The sequence below is a fragment of the Zingiber officinale genome, chromosome 1B (genome assembly GCF_018446385.1).
Source record: "Zingiber officinale cultivar Zhangliang chromosome 1B, Zo_v1.1, whole genome shotgun sequence".
NCBI classification, from domain to species: Eukaryota; Viridiplantae; Streptophyta; class Magnoliopsida; order Zingiberales; family Zingiberaceae; genus Zingiber; species Zingiber officinale.
Window position 1 is genome coordinate 152534507 of NC_055986.1, and position 19348 is coordinate 152553854.

The 19348-nt window shown below is 34.3% G+C and overlaps 1 protein-coding gene across 1 annotated transcript in view; it reads left to right on the plus strand.

Annotated features, from left to right (window-relative positions):
• The first annotated feature begins 646 nt into the window (after window positions 1–646).
• The window catches only part of LOC121985278 (protein GDAP2 homolog), a 29953-nt gene continuing 11251 nt past the window's right edge, over window positions 647–19348 (plus strand). The window contains exons 1-9 of the mRNA XM_042538628.1: window positions 647–1155; window positions 1286–1363; window positions 1470–1525; window positions 1975–2094; window positions 2207–2277; window positions 2501–2594; window positions 2792–3004; window positions 3287–3541; window positions 3755–3863. Of these exons, the coding sequence (XP_042394562.1) occupies window positions 853–1155; window positions 1286–1363; window positions 1470–1525; window positions 1975–2094; window positions 2207–2277; window positions 2501–2594; window positions 2792–3004; window positions 3287–3541; window positions 3755–3863 (1299 nt within the window). The 5' untranslated portion in view covers window positions 647–852. The remainder of the gene's footprint in view (window positions 1156–1285; window positions 1364–1469; window positions 1526–1974; window positions 2095–2206; window positions 2278–2500; window positions 2595–2791; window positions 3005–3286; window positions 3542–3754; window positions 3864–19348) is intronic.

A 19348-nucleotide genomic window follows, 5' to 3' on the forward strand; every position in this document is an offset into this window, starting at 1 on the left:
AAGAAGATCGTGTATGGGAATCCAAATACTTATATACTAGGTTTCTTACAAATGAGAGTAATTGCTACTCCCCACAAGTGTTTGATGATTGGATCTACTGAGAAATGTATTAATAGGGTTTAAGAATATACCTTTTCCAAAAAGACGAGTGAGGACTGTTCGCACGTGGGACGCCTTCCGAGGGGTGAAAGTCACTAGGGTTCTTCATGAGAGGTGAAAGCCGTTAGGGTTCTTCGTAAGTAGAGAAGTCCTCATAAGAGTGGGGAACACAGCGAGATCGCCGCAAGAGGGAGGTTCGCCGTGGGTTATTTTTATCTCATAGGATAAATATTGAAGGATAATTTTGATTAAAAAATTGTCTTAACTCCGGAATCAAGAGAAAAAATTCTTTTTAGTGGTTTTCTTATTCCAAGTTGCATATCCAGATTACTAATATATCATACATGTATTATGACTCAAGAATTATTGATTACCTAAATTAAATAAATTTTTTATTAATAATCTTAAATAAATAATCCAGATTAACTGTCAACCAAATACACCAATAAAAAATACCGATTATTGGGTTTGAAATATTTCAAGATTAAGTTTGAAATATTTATTACGCTGAGCCGTCCACCATCGTACGATTCCGATTTTCTCGACTCACTGTGTGAAAAACTTCAGTGTCTTTCATCTGAATATTTTCTTCTGGCATAAAATTAGGGTTCGGTAGAAAGCCGTATGAATGCCTCGAAATTGAACCGTTATTGTTATCGTTTGATGATTTGCAAGGATTGACCTCTGGACATCCGCATTGGCATCTGCGGGTAGCCTTCTATGCGAGGAATAAAGGATTGATTTTGAGGGTGGATGATGTACCGGAGCGTGGCTGAAAGCGCCACGCGCGGTGGGACGGCCTCGGATAGCGGAGATGTTGTGGTGACTCTCGATCAGTTGCCTTGTTGGAACGATGCAGACCAAAGGTATTACGTTGCTGGGGGTCTGTCGTCGCCGCTGTCATACTTCTCCGACCCTCTTACTTCGCCTTCTGTAGCTGATTCCGGGGGGAAATCGAGGTTCCCTGTGGATCACGAAATCAATTCCAAGATTTATCTTTGGCGTGGAAACCCATGGAATCTGGAGGTAGATGCGGTTGTGAATTCCACTAATGAGGTGAGATTTGAGTTTGATGTTCTCTTTTCAGGAATCTCCTATTGCACTCAGATGCACCCTTTCTCTCTCTATATATACACATGTTTTGGAGGGAGGATTCTGGCTTTATGCAATTTAGATTGCTTTGTAGAACTTGGATGAAGCACATAGCAGCCTTGGCTTACATGCTGCTGCTGGCCCTGATCTTGCAGAAGAATGTGCATCTTTGGTATAATCCGGAAACATCCAATTGGCTGTTTTTTTCTTCTTCTTTCTTTTGCTTCATTTTTTGTATTCCTTGTTCATTGGCATTAGCTTTGACGTGTTATTTGCAGGGTGGTTGTCGAACTGGAATGGCTAAAATTACTAACGCTTATGATCTCCCTTCTAGGTAGGCATTAGCTAACTATCATTATTAGAGAATACAATATGTCGGAGAAGAAAATTCAATTATACTCTTTTTTGTAACATGTCCTATGCGCAATTGTAATATTGTATTATCTTTTGATTTTCTGGTTGTAGGATTTGTATATTTATACAGTTTAATGAGGGTAACCATTATATCGTAAATCTTTCATGGTTTTACGATGCTTTCTTTTACATAACACTAAAAGTATATCCATTCTTTATTGTTGTCTTTGTAAGGCACTTGCAGGTTTCAAAATACAATCTTGTTAGCACTAAATTCTTGTGATAATTGTTATGGAACGGCTACTATTTTTTTATCAACTTATTATCAAGAATTCACGGTGTTTATAATTATATATTTATCTAGTTCTTCCAAATATGTAGCTTCTTGTTTGTTGACTTGTAAAGCTTGTATTCAATGTGATCATGCAGAAAAGTTATTCATACAGTCGGCCCCAAGTATGCTGTCAAGTACCATACAGCCGCAGAAAATGCTCTTAGCCATTGCTATCGTTCTTGCTTAGAGATTCTTATTGAAAATGGATTACAAAGGTTATTTCTGGAGATTTTACTAGTGTTTGTTTTGATTTGTTATTGACATCTCCAACATTTGTTTACATCTTTTAAGATGCCAAACTGAGTATTTTCTGACATACTCATGCAGTATTGCAACTGGATGTATTTATACTGAGGCCAAAACCTATCCTCGTGAGCCAGCTGCACATGTTGCCATAAGTGTGTAATGATGAGCTATCCTGTTTATCAATTTGTTATCAATCTGTTATTCTGATGAAATTAGTTGATGACATTAACATTCTTCTATTCTCCTTTTCTCATTCATATTCTTATGCGTCAGGTGACATGGACATGGATTAATTGTTTCTTTCTGTTTTTCTGGATGTTTGTTTACATTGTTCAAATTGCTTATGCTGATTACATTTCTCCATCACTTGGGTAGGAACTGTTAGGCGTTTTCTGGAGAAACAAAAAGACAAAATTACTGTAGTTGTTTTTTGTACCACCACATCAATTGATACAGAAATATATAGAAGGTACGTGCTTCTACAAGCTTAGCATTCCCATGTCAACCATAAGCATGGTATCAAATATAAACATATCAAATGAAACATGTATGCACTACTTTGTAATAACAAACATTGGGAAGAGCATTCAAAAGGCCTCTCCTTTATACGGTGTTGTGATTGTTCTTCTTCAAGTCTTCTTTTCTTTGACTTCTATATAATTGAAGGTTGCTTCCACTTTACTTTCCGAGGGATAAGCATGAAGAAGAGATTGCTGTGTCAAAACTTCCAACAGATGTTGGAGATGAGAATGGCGGGACGGTTATTGATGAAAGGAAAATCAGAATAAAACCTTTGCCTGCACCTTCTGTGTCCAAGGCATCTACTTCAACAATCTCTTTAGATCCTCCATTTTCTGATGTTGGATTGACTCTGAGATGGTTAGTTGAAGCTAACAAGCATTGAATCATTGCTTTTTCAAAAATTGCCACTGAAAAGTACACTATTTTTTCATATAATTTCTTCCATTCTTTGTGTAAAACGTGACAGTTTTTTGGCTTTTCTTCATCTTTTTTTTGGCATAGTGATTTGCAATAAGTTTTTCTGTGCAGATTGTCAGTTTGATATCCTTTTTCCACTAAACTTTAGATTTTTCTTGGAAAACTAATATCTTAACAAATTATCAGCATGGTATCTTTTTCTACTGACATGTGTCCTTTCAGCCAGAACCCTATCAGCTTGGAATCCTACCTCGATCCTACATTTATGTCATTGATTAAGGATCCTGACCAGAGAAGGAAAGAGCGGCAGGAAAAGGTTGCTGAAACACAAAATGATTTTAATTGTGCTAAGCTTCTTGGATATGGTGATCTTAGTGGCCCACCACTCTCTGCTGCTGAAGAGTTTTCTCTCCATTCAAGATATCTTGCCAAAGCAAATTCTCTTAATCTGACAGATATTGCTGAAATGAAGATAGTGTAAGTATCTTACATAAAATTAAAACTTTGTGCACTACTTTGTGCATATGTTTTGTATTGGCCAGATAAAGTTTTATGGCACTCATTACTGAACTGAGTGGCTATGCTTAAGCTTTAATGTATGATGGCCTTTATAACTATATAGCAATGTGTAACTGATGTTTCACCCCGAGTTGTTAACTAAAATATTTTACATTTTTGCATCAATTTCAGTTATCGTGGTGGTGTAGACTGTGAAGGAAGGCCTGTCATGGTTGTCATAGGAGCTCATTTTCTTTTGCGGTGCCTTGATATGGAGCGATTTGTACTGTATGTTGTAAAGGTATGTCAGTAATATCTTAATCTTTCTTCTTTGTAAAGGTATGCAAGTAATACAACTTTTTGTTAGTGAAACTATATTTTGGTGAACTTGACTAAATAATCATCAAATATTATCTTAAATGCGTATAACTATTTGATTATTGGCAAGCAACAAGGTTTGCATATTAACTCATTCATTATTTTAGTCAAAATGTTATCAGGAACTTTTCAGTTAAAATACCTATAGTCCAGGAACATTAATTGGATAAAATTGCTGCAAATGTAGGATTTGTTTGGCCCTTTAACTCTCAGGTTAATCTAAAACCTAATTACATATAGTATTTTGGATGCTTTTGTCTGCCATGTTTTGGTAAGATAATTTTGATGGGCAGAGTCAAATTGTTAGACTACCATCTTGTTGTTGTTATAACTGTTACTTTTCATGGAACAAGTAAACTTGGAATTATCTTTTACAATGAAGAACTTAGTCCCTTATTATAAATTTTAAAGTTTACTTGCAGTAATACAAAAAAATCCACCCATGAAAATAAACTCTGCCATGGCTAGTTTCAAGACTAAATAAAGGAGGGTTGTGTTAGCATAGGCAAATGTTATGTATGGATCCACCATACTATTGCACTAATGTTAGGTTATTTCCAGGAAGAAACACGATACAGGGTCCTACTGCAACATCTCGATAATGACCGCTACATCTCCATGAGCAGGTTCGTAAGAACAGCCGCAACGGATAGCTGATTTGTAAAAAATAAAAAATAAAGAATAATAAAGAATTCGTAAAAAAATTAAATAAATGTATAAATTACATTAGTAATAAAAAATTAAATACATGAAGCCATAAAAAATCAATATACCATGAGAAAAAATTCAATGAAAATTATACCTTATCAAAGCTAATACCATGAAGAGTGACGGGGAGGAATTAAATCTTTATTATATTCTACATATGAGCGTCGATATAAATTAACATTAAATTATCCTTATGGATATTCATTTGATTGAGTTGATGAAAGATGTTCAAAATTAGATGATTGAATTTGTAATAGTGTTTCATCATTGCGATTATAATATCCAAAACCTCGATACTCAAAAAAATTGCCAGTAGCACTTGACGATTCACAATCACGACTATGACGTCCAATATTGCTGCCAAGAGATGTTGAATAATCAAGAATTACATTATGTGCCTTATTATAATAACCCTCAAATCCATAATGTCTAATTCCACTTGTATAGGATGGTGAAGAATTAGATGATCTATCAAATGAATTGTGTCTGAGTTGATCGCTACCATAGTATCCATATCCACCTGATTGATATCCAATTAGACCATACTTAATATCTTGAGACTCCTAATTATAACTTCTTGATCCATAATCATCTCTTATTAGAATTTGTTGGTTTCCTCTCAAAATTAGACATTTCATATGTTCTTCAACACCCATATACTGTTGTGAAGATCCAATCAAATGTTCTTTATTATTGGTATCAAGAGATTTTGATAAACTTACCAAAAAGTGACATTGTTCCTCAATCCTAGGTTGATACTCATGATTATCTGTGTTGCACAATAATTTTCATGACCTTGTGCCATGTCATACCCGTGTCACACTGATCATTTTGATGACTTGATGACCATGATGTTCACCTTGACTTTGTTAAATATTTCCATCATTTGAAGCATCATTGTCGTCACTTTCATCACTATCTTCACTATCATCTCTTGATAAAACTCCTTTTCCTTTCAATTATGTTGACTTTTCTACATTATTCTTCTTTCTTGAATGACTTTGAACGCTTGTAGTTGTGTTGTGTTCTTCAGCATCTAATGCTTGAAGTGCTTGATCTAACCATGCCAAATCATTATTTTTTAAAACTTGTGGTTCATTATCTCTTGTCCATTCATTTAAGATGTCATCATTATGAAAAATGTGATTGAGGTCTATAGGATTGTAAAATTCATCATGGTCTTTTCTATATATCATGTTTCATACCCTAAGCCGCATATTCTAGTAAACATAAATTAATTTGTGCAATTTTTTTGATAGCCAAGCGATTACGAAGTTGTGTGTATAAGAGACCTTGTACTCCAATTTCTTTCACATCCCAAAGACGAGCATGTTTGACTTAAAACTTTTATTGCAATGTTTCGAAGGTGTGGGGCATCTTCACCATAATGGATCCACCATTCAACTGATACAAACAAATCAATATCATATATATTTTTGTAATTATAATTATTTATAAAATTTAAATTCAAAACCCTGGAGACTTTATTTTAACGGTCATTTTTGCTAGTGTAGACTAAAATTCATCTATATGAGAGAGAACAAATAATTATTGCTAGTGTAGACCAAAATTCTTCTATATGAGAGAGAACAAATAATTATTGTTTATGTTTGGAAAAAAAAATATAGGAACATAAAAAAAATTTACTTCACCACTGAAGCTTGTGCATTTAAGTCTGGCTCCAATCTCTTGATTACAACCTTTAATCCTCATTTAACTTCATCATTATAAACACAAATTCCGAAATATTCAAGTAACGGGTTTAGGAAATATGCTGAAATATCAATACGATATTAAAAATTAAAAATAAGGAATTTGTAAATGATTTTGATGATATACTTTGTACTATACAATTTAAATAAATAAATTATATGGTTACTCGCAACACATAGATGTTGGTGCTATTGATTATACCATTGATTATTAATAATATCCCAATATGATTGTTGATCTCCAGTATTATTTTTTATTGTCATTTTTGCTCTATCCATTGCTTTGTAGACAATTGACATTATTATTTTTTTTATCTTGGTCAACTAATTTCAAAAGTTTTACTAATGGTCCAATTGCAGCACAAATATCACTAGCCCTCTTCCAAAATCTTCCATCTATTATGATATTTGTAATTTTTTCTGTTTCTTTCCATCTTTTGCTTGTGCTATTGTATGTTTCCCAAATACCAGAAGTGCACATTCATTTTAAATATGAAGAATGTCGAACAAGGCATTCAATTGGAATAAATTTTGTCGTAAATCAAGTTATTCCTGGTCTTAATAATTCTCGGTCATTTATAAATGTTTTTATTAAATTCACAACTTTATCATTATTATATATGAAGCTTGTTATTTGCTTGGCTTTGTCAACACACTTTTTTGCTTTCATCATGTTGGCAACATCCTCTAGCATGAGATTGATAGTGTGTTGTACAAGGAGACTAAAGCAAATGCGGTTTTCTATCATCAATTTGTCACCAACATCCTTATTTGCACCTTCACTGTTTGTGACCACATGCACAACATTTTCCTCAATTTCATCAAAAATTTTATTTAACAAAAATAAATAAAATCAACGATCTTTGCTTTGTTGGTGCAATTAACAGAACTATGAAATATCATGTTGCAGTCACAATATATCATAAAATTTATAATTGGATGCTTGTTGCACTGCTCTAAACGTCGCACATTATTCTGCATCCATACTTTGGCTATTTTGATTTTAAAGTGCTCAAATCTTCATTTATCTCATCCACCTCCTCTTGAAAATAAACACCACCAATTGGTGTCGGACCTTTTTTTCTTGTTCCAGCCCCAACAATGATGTTTATCATGGATTGATAGTATGGACTATTATCTATTATATTAAATGGAATAACACTATATATGAACCATTTTGATATTTTCTTACCCACATCTTTTACTTTTTTAGCACCAAATCAATTTTTAATATTTATATTTCGTGGGAAACATAAAAGTATTAGTGGCTTTTTTGAGAGATCCTTTTTTCAAACCAAGATCTAAGCTTGACAAAGAACCAACACCAGAAAATCCTACCATTATTGAATTTGGAGTAGTTAAGTATTTTAAATTGATAAAATATGTACACACGAATTTAAAATATTATTTATATATTGTTTTCCTTGACCATAGTGACTACGCATCGTTTTATGACTTTCTTTGATAGCTTTTTGTAATTCTCGATTTTATATTCAATATAATCTTCACGACTACTATCACTTTCTGATACACGTTTGTTTTGTGTAATTAACTCTAAGGCTATTTTTTTTCTTGGTATTAAATTTCTAGTTGCCTTAAAGTGTTGAAGATGTTTTCGTAACATTAATGATATTTCCTTAAGAGTTTTGTGACATGCCACGACATTTCTAATAATGTCAATATGCTATTTTAATCTCATAATTCCTCCTATTATAATTTTTCACAAAATTTACATCATATTGTTTTACAATTATCATTGACCATTTGACTAAATTGTCAACCAATATCGGGTTTAGTGTCATTCTAAATAAATAAATAATGATACATAATTTTAACTCATAAACTTTAAAAAAACTCATATAATAAACTATTATTTATTCATAATTAGATTTTTAAACTTATAGAGTATTGGTAATTCAAGAATCACATATTGAATATTTAATGATGTGCAAATAGATTGAGGATGTGCTTAAAACACTAAACAAGATAATAAGAATAAATGATAAACAATCATATCATAGTCCTTCACATTGAACACTACATTCTATTTCTATTTAATTAATAATTTGGTTATAATCATGATTATATGATAAAAATATATAACTAATATTTTATATTTAAACCACATAAAAATAAAGAATTCTTAATAACACAGTAGATTAAAATAAAAAAATTCAAAAACTTACCTTAAACAAATTGTTTGTTGAATATATTGGAAATGATTATAAAAGAAATCATATGATGGAGCTATCCTAAGCAAAAAATGAATATCTTCATGTTGAAATTTCAATGCTAAAAAAAACAGGTGTGATGCATATCAAATGTCTTTTTTTCTTTGAATACAAACAAAATGATAGTCCGGTGCATGAAGTTCCCGTCAATGCGGGTCTTGGGAAAGGGTCTATTGTAACCAGCCATACCTTGCTTTCCAAGAGGTTGTTTCGAGACTCAAACTTGTAACCTTTAGGTCACACGGTAGCAGCTTACCTTAGGCTCCCTTTCTTTGAATACAAACAAAACATTAAAAAAAGAATCAAAGTAAAAGCAAATCCATCTTAAAAGCAAACAAAATCATAAAAAAAGAATCCAAAATCTCAAGTTGTTCCGTTTCATTTTTTTTCCGTAAGAACGTCGTCCTATAGCAACCAACGTTATTTACTGAAAATTTGACACGGCATGAGGCCCTCCCATGCCAAAACACCCGTTTCGACCATTCCACGTCCATTCCAAAGAACCATATCTATGAGAACTTCGATGTAATGTTAAATATGCAAGAGTTATCACACCTTAAATTAGATACTAACAAATATTATAGGAATACCGATTGTCTTAAATTTGAAACATGAAACATATGAATGCTCATTGGTAAATGGAGGTAGTAGATACAATAATTAGGAGAAAAATTAATATTGTGTTTATAAGAGACAAAATAAGCAGGGGAGAAGGAAAAGATAATAGATGATGCATACAAAAAAGTAAAATGACAAATGAAGTAGGTATTATTGTAAATAGGTCATTAAGGGACAAAATAATAGGTATATTTAGGGGTGAGCAAAAATTCGGTAAAACCGAATGAACCGAACAGAACCAACCGAATTTAGAAATTCGGTTTGGTTAATTCGGTTTTAGTTTTTTTTTAAAAAAATTTGCTTGATTTTTTGTTAATTCGGTTCGGTTTCGATTTTAAATTTTGTAATTCAGTTAAACCAAATAAGAATATTAATTTAATTATTTTTTATTTAAAAATTTAATTAATTAAATAAAATCTTGATTTTTTTAGTTAAAACCGAATAAGGTTTTAAAATTTCGGTTAATTAGGTCAAAAATTGAATTAACCGATATTTTATCGATTCGGTCGGTTCGGTTTGGTTGGTTCAAAAAAAATTTAATTTGTTCGATTTTCGGTCTATTCGATTCGGTCGGTTCGATTTTGACCAAATAAGCTGTCACGCCCCCAGAAGAGTCCCTGTCCGAGAAAATTTCGGTAGCATCTCCCCTGTACGACGGACAATCAAAAATTTTCTACAAGCACTAAATACTCAGCCACATGCGGCTGGAATCATAACAATAATAAAAATCAATCACCACGCAGTTTATATATATATTCAGCCTCTGGCTGACACAACCACGCAGTAATAATATTCTGACTCAAAAACCACCCTACTCAACTACACTCGTAAAGCTCAAAACCGACGAACTCACCTCTTCTGCCATCCAGGCAGGCATGTAGTAGAATAAAACCAAATCATACCAAAAATCCATCAACAAGTCCATACAATATCCATATGTAAAGTTCAAAACAAAACAAAAACAAAAACCAAACATATCACGGAGTGCGGGACCAGACTACGTCGGTGAGGACTAGCGGAACTCCCTCCGACACGAAAATATCAACGATGGGCGGGGTGAGTCAACACTCGGCGGTACAATTGATATCAAGTAAAGAAACAACACCTAGCACTAATCGTGCGTACAGTCTCCCGATAAGAAAGATAAAATGCATCCGAGTAAACAGGAGAATCTGTACTAACCAGGTCCTGAGTATAAGGTCGAATAGTCAGAGTGGTATAGGAATCTGTATGCGTAACATAGGTATCGAACAATATCGTGAATAAATCGTGACCGAAACCTGCAATAAATGCGTATGATGCGATGATGCGTCTGGTCACCCCGATCGATCATCTCATACAAAAGTGAGGCCGAGTGGGTGGGGCTGACCGTGCACTCTGTCGTCACTACTCACGATGAGTGACCGGGTGGACGGGATCTGTCAGAGTACACTATCCTCCTACCCCAAATCATAGATGGGGGAGCGCAATGCTCTCAACTCCGGTACTCAAAGACGGGAGGAATCCCTGCCGGATAACACGTTGTGTCACACTACCCATGAGCGGACCAGCGGTGCCTAACAGGCAACACACACTGGCTGAATCGACCACTAACCCATGAGTGGTGGTGTGTGCAGATCCATGTAACTGCGATGTGCTCAAGGATAATGGAGCGGACTATCGCACAGCAATCAGCGAATGATGCATGACAATAACCATATAAACATCCTGACCTAATCCATATATATAGAAATGTGCACCCTAGGTCAAAGAATCATATCAAATCAAGGTACACAGAAGGTATAAAAACCTAGGTCCTGAACATGGTCAAGCATGGCATATCACTACCCCTATAAGGATGTATAAACAGGTAAAAATATACCTGAGATGCAAAACCAATCAATCAATCAAGCATGTAAGATTTGGGTAGTGATTAACCGAAAACAGATAAGAAACACAATTAATGCAACATGTTAATTTAATTACTAAGCATATCAAATGACATAAGTCAAAAGTACCCGCCTCCAATAGGAATGTCCAAATCCGACATCGAGATACTCGTCTCGCGTCAAAGTCCTGTAATACCAATAGATATACTTTTATTTAGCTAAAATTCAAATGAATTGCTAAATAAATCCTTAAAACTATTTAGGGCAAAAACCCTAAATAATAATCACCAATATACCTAATTCAATTAGGAAAACCCTAATTATTGATCAACCTTAACTGGTCATCCACAGCAAAAACCTAAATCCACAACGTTAAACAAGAACCTTACCTTAAATTTTTCGATGCCTCAATACTGCTCAAATCCTGGAGAACTTAATGCCGAGATCCGAAGAAGCTGCGGTGAGAAATCAGTGACAAATACCACTGTAATCAGCCAACAAATCCAACATAGGATCCCAAATCAACAATCCAAATACCTAACATGCCTTACCTAACTCACTACCCCTTGTTCTCCTCACTGTCGGCGGCTGGTGGCGGAGGATCCGGTGGTGGCTCGTCGAACCAGAGGAGAAGAGAGGAAGTCTCGGTGGCCGACGCTGCTTCGGTCCAAAGAGGGCAGCGGCAAGGAATCGACACAGGAAAGGCAGTCGGCTGTCGGCGCTAGGCTGAGGAGGAAGATGAAGAGAGGCTTCGATCGGTGGCAGTGTTGCTCAACTAGGGCAAAGGCAATCGGTAGGAGTGGCGGCGGCGCGTCGCTCAGCGAGAAGGAAGAGCACCGGCGGTGCCGTCGGGTGGAGAAGGCCGATGTCGCGAGAGATGAGGGAAGGAGGGTTATGCAGAGGAGAAGTATAAGTGGAAGGGAAGAAGAAAACCACTGTGCGGTTAGGGCAGCCGTCGGCGTCGGTTAGGAGGAGAAGACGGCGTCGAAGGTTTAGGGCACGGCACGCGCGGGGAGAGGAAAAGAAACGGAGAGGAAAAAGGAAAAATAAAGAAAAAAGAAAAAGGAAATATAAAATAAACATTTCCTCGCTTAAATGGGTCGCCTAAACAGGCTTTTCCCCGGTCCCGTTTTATCCCCGTTAACTTGTCCGTAAGAGCTCCGAAAAATTCCCGAAAAATGTCCAAAAATTCCGGAAAATTCCCTTATTAATATTCGCCTATTTCCGGTATTTTACATAAGCCCTTGGTGTAGTTAGGAAAACTATAAGGGGGGACTACACATTATGAGTCGGATGACATGGTGAGGTTAGAAATTTATCTTCTAAAGATTTATTTAGTGCAATTTCTTCATTGTCTAAATCTTTATACAAAGTTAGAAGAAAGAATTTGCATTTAAATAATGTGTTGGTGTACTAGAAGAAAAATTAGAAAAGTCATCACCTAAGGCTAGTTTTGAAGTATTCGAAATTGAAAACATAAGGCTAAGGAAAGAGCCAAAAACCTTGAAGAGGCTATCTTAGAAGAAATTTAAATAATTTAAGTACCATTAGTAAACCAAGGATGAATTTCATAGTAAAATTGCTAATGGACGATCCAAAATTAGGAAGGGTTGGATAAAATTAATTTCGAAAAGGTTTCTAGTTAATTTAGTTCGCCCTAATTTATTTTGGATTCTAAAATCAATTATTAACTCTTAGAGAATCCTAAGACTAGCAATCATGTGACTTACATTCAAATCAACTATATGGTTGAATTGGTATTTAGATATTAGATAACATTGCTTGATCTCACAATAAAATAGTTGGAATTGAAGAACTAGAAGCAAACTGAGATGTTACTTTTTTTTATTTATGGAATTTATCAAAATTAAGTTATTTTTTGAAAATTAGTATGATTTTTCAAAATACTTTTTTTTTTGCTTTAAATTAATTTGTAAAAAAATTTGTTTATAAACTTTTTTAGTATGATTTTTGAATTTTTCTAGAAGCTATGGTAAATTTTTGAACAACAACAAATAAACTTTTATCCCACTAAGTGGAGTCAGCTATATATAGATCCCACTACACCATTAAAATCGATTCCTTACTATATCCTCATTTATATTTAAATGAATTTTATGATGTTTATTATTGTTAATCAAGTTTTCTTTAGTCTCACATCCTTCATTAATGTGCATATTTGCATTACTCTCATATGGTCTAATTGAGACATTTATTTATCGTTTAAATATATGTTCATATCAACTTAAATGTGTCTCTTGGAGTTTTACCTCAATAGGCGCAACTTTGATTTTCTCTCTAATGTTTTCATTTCTTATTCTGTCAATCCTCGCATGTTCATACATTTACTTTTCATCTTAATATTCTGATCTTTACAACTCTCATCTTTTACTCGTGTGCTTGTTCATAACTTAACATTCAACTCCATATAACATAGTAGTGATAAATTATTTAACATTTACAATATGATTTTGGTTTCTAGTAAGTTGTTAACTGTTTAATTTAACTGACATTAAACAAGAGTAGAAACATTCCATTTCACGGTTGACATGGTGCAATATTTTTAATGTTATCAAAGGGGGAGATGGATGTAGTTTAAGTTGAGGGATTAAATCCTTGTGTTTAGGGGGAGATGTGAAACTTTAAGGTTTTAAAGTTTTTTTTTTTGGCAGAGCTTGAGTGAAGGGGAGCCTAAGATTAGGTTCAACTTTGTTGCATTTTTGTATATTTTATTTTTTCCGTCAAACATCAAAATGGGAAGATTGTTGGTGTAATCATGTCCCAAGTAGGCTCGTGCGACCATGAGTCTTGATGTTTAAGCAAAGGGTTTAAGTTAGATATTGCCTCATGATTTAATGTGTTTTTGATTGTGCAAGACTTGGCGAATACAAATTGAGATGACTTGACATGTTGAATGTCGTGATTACTCAATGACTCGAATTCATGTAGATTGAAGAAGGATAGTATGATTGCAAGACGAAGAGCATCGAAGTGTGACTATGTCTAAAAAGGAATCATGCAAGTGGAGTCTGAAGGATAACACGAGGAGCGAGCTGAGGGTTTATTACATTCGAGGGATGAGAAATTTGATAGGAGATTGTTGGAGGCGGCTAAGCGGAGTGAGAAAGTTGGTACGAGAAGTGAGCTGAGGATTTGGTGCATCAAAGGGACGAGAAGAATGATGGAAGGCCTCATAGTGGAAGACATGAGCTGAGATTTGAAAGAAAATGTGCTCATGTATAGGTAGATTTCAACTTAGATAGTGTCGACCATTAAATCGATAATAGTTGGCATACCGGTCAACTAAAGGTGATGTAGGATCAATCCCATATGACCTCTTCAACTTCAAATGGTCATCACTTTTGAATTAGGACTCAGAATCAAATTTTGTTAGTGCCCACGCGTGCTGAATTTAAAAATCTACTTTTGTTATCGGGGAACTCGTAACAGCTAAGTTTCAGGCAAAAACTAAAACACCATTTAGGCTATTTTTAGAGTTCTAAACATCTTTTTGCTATTTTAGTAATTTTTATTTTTATAATATTTAGGGTATTTTTAGTATTTCTGATATATATGGATTAAGGATTGTCTATTTAAGTCTCCTGTTTTGGTAATTTCTTTCGTTAGAATTTTTGTCGTAAATTTTCCTTTTCTGGAAAGACTTTCTTTCCTTTGTTTACAAGATAGAAATTGATGTTCATATATTAGAATTTCTTTCCTTTCTTTGAGTCATAGGGTATTCGGTCTATATAAACACTTGTATATTTGTTTGAGAAATTATCCTTTATTCTGAATAAAAAAGTCTTTTTTTAGTGATTTCTCTTTTGTCTTCTACTCAATTTCGTGTTCTCGTCAGCCCGTAGGATAATCACTTTTTTGTCAGTTGGCAAATCAACTTCAATGGAAGCTTGTCGTGGTCACGGTCGCAACAATAAACAGGTTCTGATTGAGGAAGTCAAACACTGTAATCGTAGCGTTTATGAGTTGACGAATTCGGATTTATGAAGGCAAGTTGCAAATTTAACCTAGCGTCTAGCGGAAGAGGTGCGAATGCGTGAAAATAGTGAGATCTCATATCGTGGATCTGAATCTACCTTCGAGAACCCTTAAGCTGAGTCTACCTTCGAGAATCCTTATCACCAGCGGACTGCATACTAGGAACAACCCTACGGATACCTTAGTTTTCGGGTTGAATTGCCTGAGTTTTCTGGTATGTTGCAAGAAGAGGGCTTCGGCTTCGTTGATTTGATCAATGAAGTTGAGTGTATCTTTGACTATAAGTAAGTTCTGGATTGGATGAAGGTAAAGTTGATTGTCGTTATACTCAAGGGACGAACATCGGCTTAGTGGGAACAAATGCGACGTTCACGGGACAAATAGGGCAAATTTCAAATAACTAATTGGGAGAAGATGAGGGAACACTTCCTTTCGACTACACCAAACTCTATTCAACGACTTCACTCGTTGAGACAGGGCGCAAGATCAGTCGATGAATATACGGATGAGTTCGTCCAATTGGTTTCCTAAAACGACTTGTCCGAGATGGAGCACATGGTGGCACAAAACTTAAGGGGGTTGCATCTAGCCTTGCAAGATGTCCTCAGCCTTAATTCGTTGACGGTTTCAGAGGCCTACCAGTGTGTATTGATTGTTGAAAAGTAACAGAATTAGAAGCCAGTGGGTAGAGGCGACCAAAACAATCGGTTAGTTCGCCCTCATGAATCTCATCCTTCACAGTAGCGACCATAGGTTAATTCTAAGGTCCCTATGTGTTATCGTTGTAGTGAACATAAGGCTATCCAATGCAGGAAACATGATTTTGTTGATTAAAAAGGCAAAAATTTATTGATCAATGGAGAGGTTTTTTGGATTAATAATATTTTTTTAGCAGTGCCATTATCTTTCAATTTCTTGGTATTCCTCTTCGAATCAACATATTGTAGAAGATTATTTCCGGTATTCGTCCACAAATCAACAAATTCAATAGCCCGCAGGATAATTTGGTTACCCCCCTGAGTACGCATGTTTCAATGAGTTATGAGAACATTTAGTTATCTGACCCCCTAAATACGCATGTCTCAACGAGAGTTATGGGAACATTTGGTTATCTGGCCCCTGAATATGCATTGCCACAAAAACTCACTGATAAATCGGATGTCTTTTCATTTGGTGTCATGTTACTGGATCATTCGGAGGCACAAGAAGTGCTTAAAGGACGCAAAGACAAACCAGTGCCCATGATGTCATGATCATCGGTGGATCGACGAGGATTCCCAAAGTCCAACAGCTGCTAATAGATTTTATCGAGTTGGTATCAGATGATCTCCCTCCTAGGCTACCACCTGGCACTACTCTGAACTCAAGGATGAGTCTTTTCAACTTGGGGTGACATCATCAGGAGGATTCTTTGGATTTTTTATTATTTTTAGTAAATTATTTTTTTTGTAATTTTTTATTTTTTTGGTACTTTAGGTATTTTTGATCATCTATATATTTTATTTTTTAGTATTTTTAATCCATTTAAATTTTTAGAATTGGAGTCGGATAGAATTTTTTCCTTTCTTTTAGGATTTTTCTTTGAAGGGGAGCCTTGGCGCAACGGTAAAGTTGTTGCCATGTGATCAAAAGGTCACGGGTTCGAATCCTAGAAACAACCTCTTGCGTAGGGTAAGCCTGTATGCAAGAGATTCTTCCCCGGGTTACTCTTTTTTTTTAGGATTTTTCTTTTTTGTTAAGAATTGTTTTTTTTTTACGCGTCTTAGAGTTTTTAGTCTATATAAGTTCTTAGAACTAAAAGAATTCACATATCTCCATAATGGTATGATATTGTCTATTTTTGACCTAAGCCCTTATAGATTTGTTTTGGACTCTACCCTAAGGGTGCATTTGGTTCAAGTTATCATGTATAACCTTGGTTATATGATTACCAGATAATCACATAACCAAGGTTATGGGAAATAAAATATAACCAAATGTTGTTTTGTTCAACCTAGATAATACAACAAAACTTGTTTGTTTGAAGGTTTTAATGAATAACCTAATTAATATTTTACTGTATTACCTTCAGTTACAAAACCAATTATGCATATATTATTATTATTATTATTATTATTAAACTCTACGTTTTTCCTTTTTTTAGGTTTTTTTTACTTTTTCTTTTTCACATTTTTCATTTTTAATGTATTTTTATGATTTTCTTTTTTACATTTTTTATTTTTTTACATTTTTAAAATTTTAATTTTTAAATTTTTTTTTTTCGTTTTTTAATTTTTTTTATTTTTTAAAGTCTTTTACTTTTTTATTTTTTATACATTTTTATTTTTTTTGTTTTTCTATTTTTCTATGTTCTTTCTATTTTTTACGGTTTTTTTTTTTATGTTTTTCTATTTTTTATGTTTTTTATTTTTTTAATGTTTTTTTATGTTTTGTTTATGTTTTTTTTTTATTTCTTTTATGTTTTTTTCCTATTTTTAATGTTTTTTTTCTATTTTTTTATTTTTTTAATGTTTTTTAATTTTTTAATTTATTATTATTTTTTTATGGGTTTTCTATTTTTTTTACGTTTCTCTTATCGGAGGGTATTTTTGATAAAAAAAAAAATCATTAACCCCGGAACCAGGAAAAACCTTAGTTTTCCAAATTCAGGTTGCATGCCCCTTTTGCTGACGTGTCGAGCATGAAGCATTACTCTTGAATCATCGATTATCTAAATTAAACAGAGTTTTTATTGATAACCTTGAATGGATAACTAAGGTTATCAAGGATAACCCCCAACCAAACGCACCCTAAATGTCTTATACCAATGAAGATATTTTCATCTTTTAAACTTATGATTTTTTCTGTGTATTTCCAATATTTGACTTTGATTGTATTCTTATCGATTCTTTCACCATTACTCTCATTTTTAAGGTCTCCCCCAAGCATCTGGTCACTTTTAACTTGCTCTGGATCTCCCTGTAAATATTCAGTCACTTTTGATTTGCTTCGGGCCTCCCCACAAACATCTGATCACTCTTAATTTGCTCCGGGCCTTCCCCTCAAACATCCGGTCACTCTTGACCTGCTTTGGACCTCCCCTCAACTTTGTTCAAGGCTACCTCACATAACATCCGGTCTGGACTATGAATAACACTTGTTAGAATCAAAAGAATTCATATACCTCTACAATGGTATTATATTGTTCACTTTGGACTTAAAATTTATTTTTGGGCTCTATCTAAAAGGTCTGATAGTAATGGAGATATCTTTTATCTTTTAAATTCATAATTTTTTCCATGTATTTTCAATGTGGGACTTTGATTGTATTTACAACAATTTTCCCCTCAAACAAACGACCACCATTATTCTCATGGTTTGGGCCTTCGCTCAAGCATCCAGCCACTCTTGACCTGCTTCGGGCCTTCTCGCAAGCATCCGGTCACTCTTGATCTGTTTCAGGCCTCCCTACAAGCATCCGATCACTCTTGGCCGCCTTCGAGCCTCCCTATAAGCATTCGGTGATTTTTGATCTTGTTTTGGACCTCCCTACAAGCATCCGGTCACTCTTGATCTATTTTGAGCCTTCCCCTCAAGCATCCGATCTCTCTTACTTAAAATAGCAAAAAAATGTTCAGAGACTCCGAAAAGAGCCTAAACGGTGCTTTTTGGATATGAAACTTGGCAGTTACAGGTTCCACAATAACAAACGCAAATTTTAAATTCTACATGTATGAGTGATGATAGAGCCTGATTCCGAATCTTGTGTCAAAAGTTATGAGTCTGTGAAGTTCAAGGGGTCATATTAGGTTGATCCTACATCGGAACCCAAAATCGTCAAGTTTCAGGCCTCAAAAGTATCATTTAGGCCCTTTTCGGAGCCTCTGAACATTTTTTTTTTTTGTTATTTTTAGTAATTTTCATTTTTTTTGTTAAGGTTTGTCTATTTAAAATTTCTTTTTATTAGAATTTCTATTATAAATTTTTATTTTTTGAAAAGACTTTCTTTCTAAGATAAGAATTGACGTTTATATCAGCTCTGATATCAACAGACGCTGGACAGAATAGTGATTATCTTACAGGATGACGAGAATACGGAATTGAGTAGTAAGCAAAAAAAAGAAACCACCAAAAGGAAACTCTTTTATTCAGAATCTCCTTAAACAAATAACAAGTGTTTATATAGACTCAAAACCCTAATACTCAAAGAAAGGAAATAAATCTTCATACATGAACCTCAATTTATATCTTGTAAAAAAGGAAAGAAAGCTTTTCCAAGAAAGGAAAATTTATGAT